Here is a 2,755-nt window from a genome sequence, read left to right as displayed (position 1 = left end):
AGAGGCCTGTAATTGTCATCATAGGTATACCTTAAAGCGGGTGTGCACCTATTTAATGTTTTTTTTTTTTTTTTAGGAGTTCATTCAGAAACGTTTCAAATCATGAAAATTTACTCACATGTTCTGTGAAGTAAGTCCGATTGTGGCCGATTTCGTTGCAAAGAAGAACTTTTAAAAATCACAGACGGCGGTTCCCATCTTCATTGTGGGCATTTGAAACCCACAAGGATGTATTTCCGGGATGCGGTGAATGCTGTCCTCCAAGCATTCACCGCTCCTTCCCGAGCATGCCCAGTGTCATCGCCGTCTGTTTCTGGGTTGCCATGACAACGGGCGGCGGCGTCGGAAGTTCCCGCCCCGTTGTGATGGCAACCAAACATATGCAAAGAAGCAAACATGCAAACAAAGGAAAGCTCACTACGGGAGAGACTGGCATCGACCAAGGTAATGCAAAACAAAAATCTCTTTTAAAATAGTCTCTTTGTTCATAGCAAACCAAACAAATATATTTTTTATCTCTATATATAAATATAGAGATATTGTTGTTTAAAATAACAAATCTGTATATTAGTTTTTTAAATTTATATATATATATAAACAGGGCCGTCTTTAATTTTGATTGGGCCCTGGGCAAACATTTTCTTGGGGCCCCCCCCTCCATTCTGAGACATACAAAAAATAGCAGTCAGACTCAAAATCAGTTTACTGCAGCAGATCACGCAGCGATTGCAATTGTTTGCCAGAGGTTACAGCCTATCATTACTGCTCAATGGCTGGTTTCTAGAGGTTACAACACATAATTTCTGCTTGCCGATTGGTTGCTAGAGGTTAATGTTCATTATTAGCGCTCACTAATTGGTTGCTAGGGGTTACAGCACATCATTAGCACTTACTGATTGGTTGCTAGAGATTAAAGCAGATCACTACTGTTTGCTGATTGGTTGCTAGAGGTTCATGCACATCATTACCTCTCACTGAGCAGTGAGCAGCAATCCCAAATAATTGAGCAAGTAAAGGGGCACATTAATACACATACTACAGGAGAGGTTCAGAGACTGCGGACATACTGCAGAAGACAATCAGAGACTGCGGACATAATGCAGAAGACAATCAGAGACTGCGGACATACTGCAGGAGACAGAGACTGAGGACATACTGCAGGAGACAATCAGAGACTGTGGACATACTGCAGGAGACAATCAGAGACTGTGGACATACTGCAGGAGACACTCAGAGACTGCGGACATACTGCAGGAGACAATCAGAGACTGCGGACATACTGCAGGAGATTACCAGAGACTGCGGACATACAGCAGGAGACAATCAGAGACTGCGGACATACTGCAGGAGACAATCAGAGACCGCGGACATACTGCAGGAGTCAATCAGAGACTGCGGACATACTGCAGGAGACAATCAGAGACTGCGGAAATACTGCAGGAGACACTCAGAGACTGCGGACATACTGCAGGAGACAATCAGAGACTGCGGACATACTGCAGGAGACAATCAGAGACTGTGGACATACTGCAGAAGACAATCAGAGACTGCGGAAATACTGCAGGAGACACTCAGAGACTGCGGACATACTGCAGGAGATTACCAGAGACTGCGGACATACTGCAGGAGACAATCAGAGACTGCGGACATACTGCAGGAGATTACCAGAGACTGCGGACATACTGCAGGAGACAATCAGAGACTGCGGAAATACTGCAGGAGACACTCAGAGACTGCGGACATACTGCAGGAGATTACCAGAGACTGCGGACATACTGCAGGAGACAATCAGAGACTGCGGACATACTGCAGGAGATTACCAGAGACTGCGGACATACTGCAGGAGACAATCAGAGACTGCGGACATACTGCAGGAGACAATCAGAGACTGCGGACATACTGCAGGAGACAATCAGAGATTGCGGACATACTACAGGAGACAATCAGAGACTGTGGACATACTGCAGGAGACAATCAGAGACTGTGGACATACTGCAGGAGACAATCAGAGACTGCGGACATACTGCAGGAGACAATCAGAGATTGCGGACATACTACAGGAGACAATCAGAGACTGCGGACATACTGCAGGAGACAATCAGAGACTGCGGACATACTGCAGGAGACAATCAGAGACTGCGGACATACTACAGGAGACAATCAGAGACTGAGGACATACTGCAGGAGACAATCAGAGACTGCGGACATACTGCAGGAGACAATCAGAGATTGCGAACATACTACAGGAGACAATCAGAGACTGCGGACATACTGCAGGAGACAATCAGAGACTGTGGACATACTGCAGGAGACAATCAGAGACTGCGGACATACTGCAGGAGACAATCAGAGATTGCGGACATACTACAGGAGACAATCAGAGACTGCGGACATACTGCAGGAGACAATCAGAGACTGCGGACATACTGCAGGAGACAATCAGAGACTGCGGACATACTACAGGAGACAATCAGAGACTGCGGACATACTACAGGAGACAATCAGAGACTGCGGACATACTGCAGGAGACAATCAGAGACTGAGGACATACTGCAGGAGACAATCAGAGACTGCGGACATACTGCAGGAGACAGAGACTGCAGACGTTATACAGGGGATGGTCAGAGGACTTTCAGCAATGCACAGCTTTACAGTTAAATAACACAGCTCAGGGTTTAAACATTCAGGCATTTTATGGTTGTAAGGACATACCTGGCCAGCCAAACTCATTACATACATTCAAGACTGTGGGCGG

General features: G+C 46.3%; 1 protein-coding gene across 1 annotated transcript in view; it reads left to right on the top strand.

Moving 5' to 3' along the window:
• Positions 1–386: 386 nt before the first annotated feature.
• The window catches only part of LOC141145863 (P2X purinoceptor 7-like), a 6,525-nt gene continuing 4,156 nt past the window's right edge, over positions 387–2,755 (top strand). Inside the window, exon 1 of the mRNA XM_073632687.1 lies at positions 387–444. Coding sequence (XP_073488788.1) covers positions 397–444 — 48 coding nt within the window. The 5' untranslated portion in view covers positions 387–396. The remainder of the gene's footprint in view (positions 445–2,755) is intronic.

This window comes from Aquarana catesbeiana, linkage group LG05, assembly GCF_042186555.1.
Source record: "Aquarana catesbeiana isolate 2022-GZ linkage group LG05, ASM4218655v1, whole genome shotgun sequence".
Classification (NCBI taxonomy): Eukaryota; Metazoa; Chordata; class Amphibia; order Anura; family Ranidae; genus Aquarana; species Aquarana catesbeiana.
The sequence above is the reverse complement of the archived record's forward strand: the minus strand, read 5'-3'. Positions and strand labels throughout refer to the sequence as shown.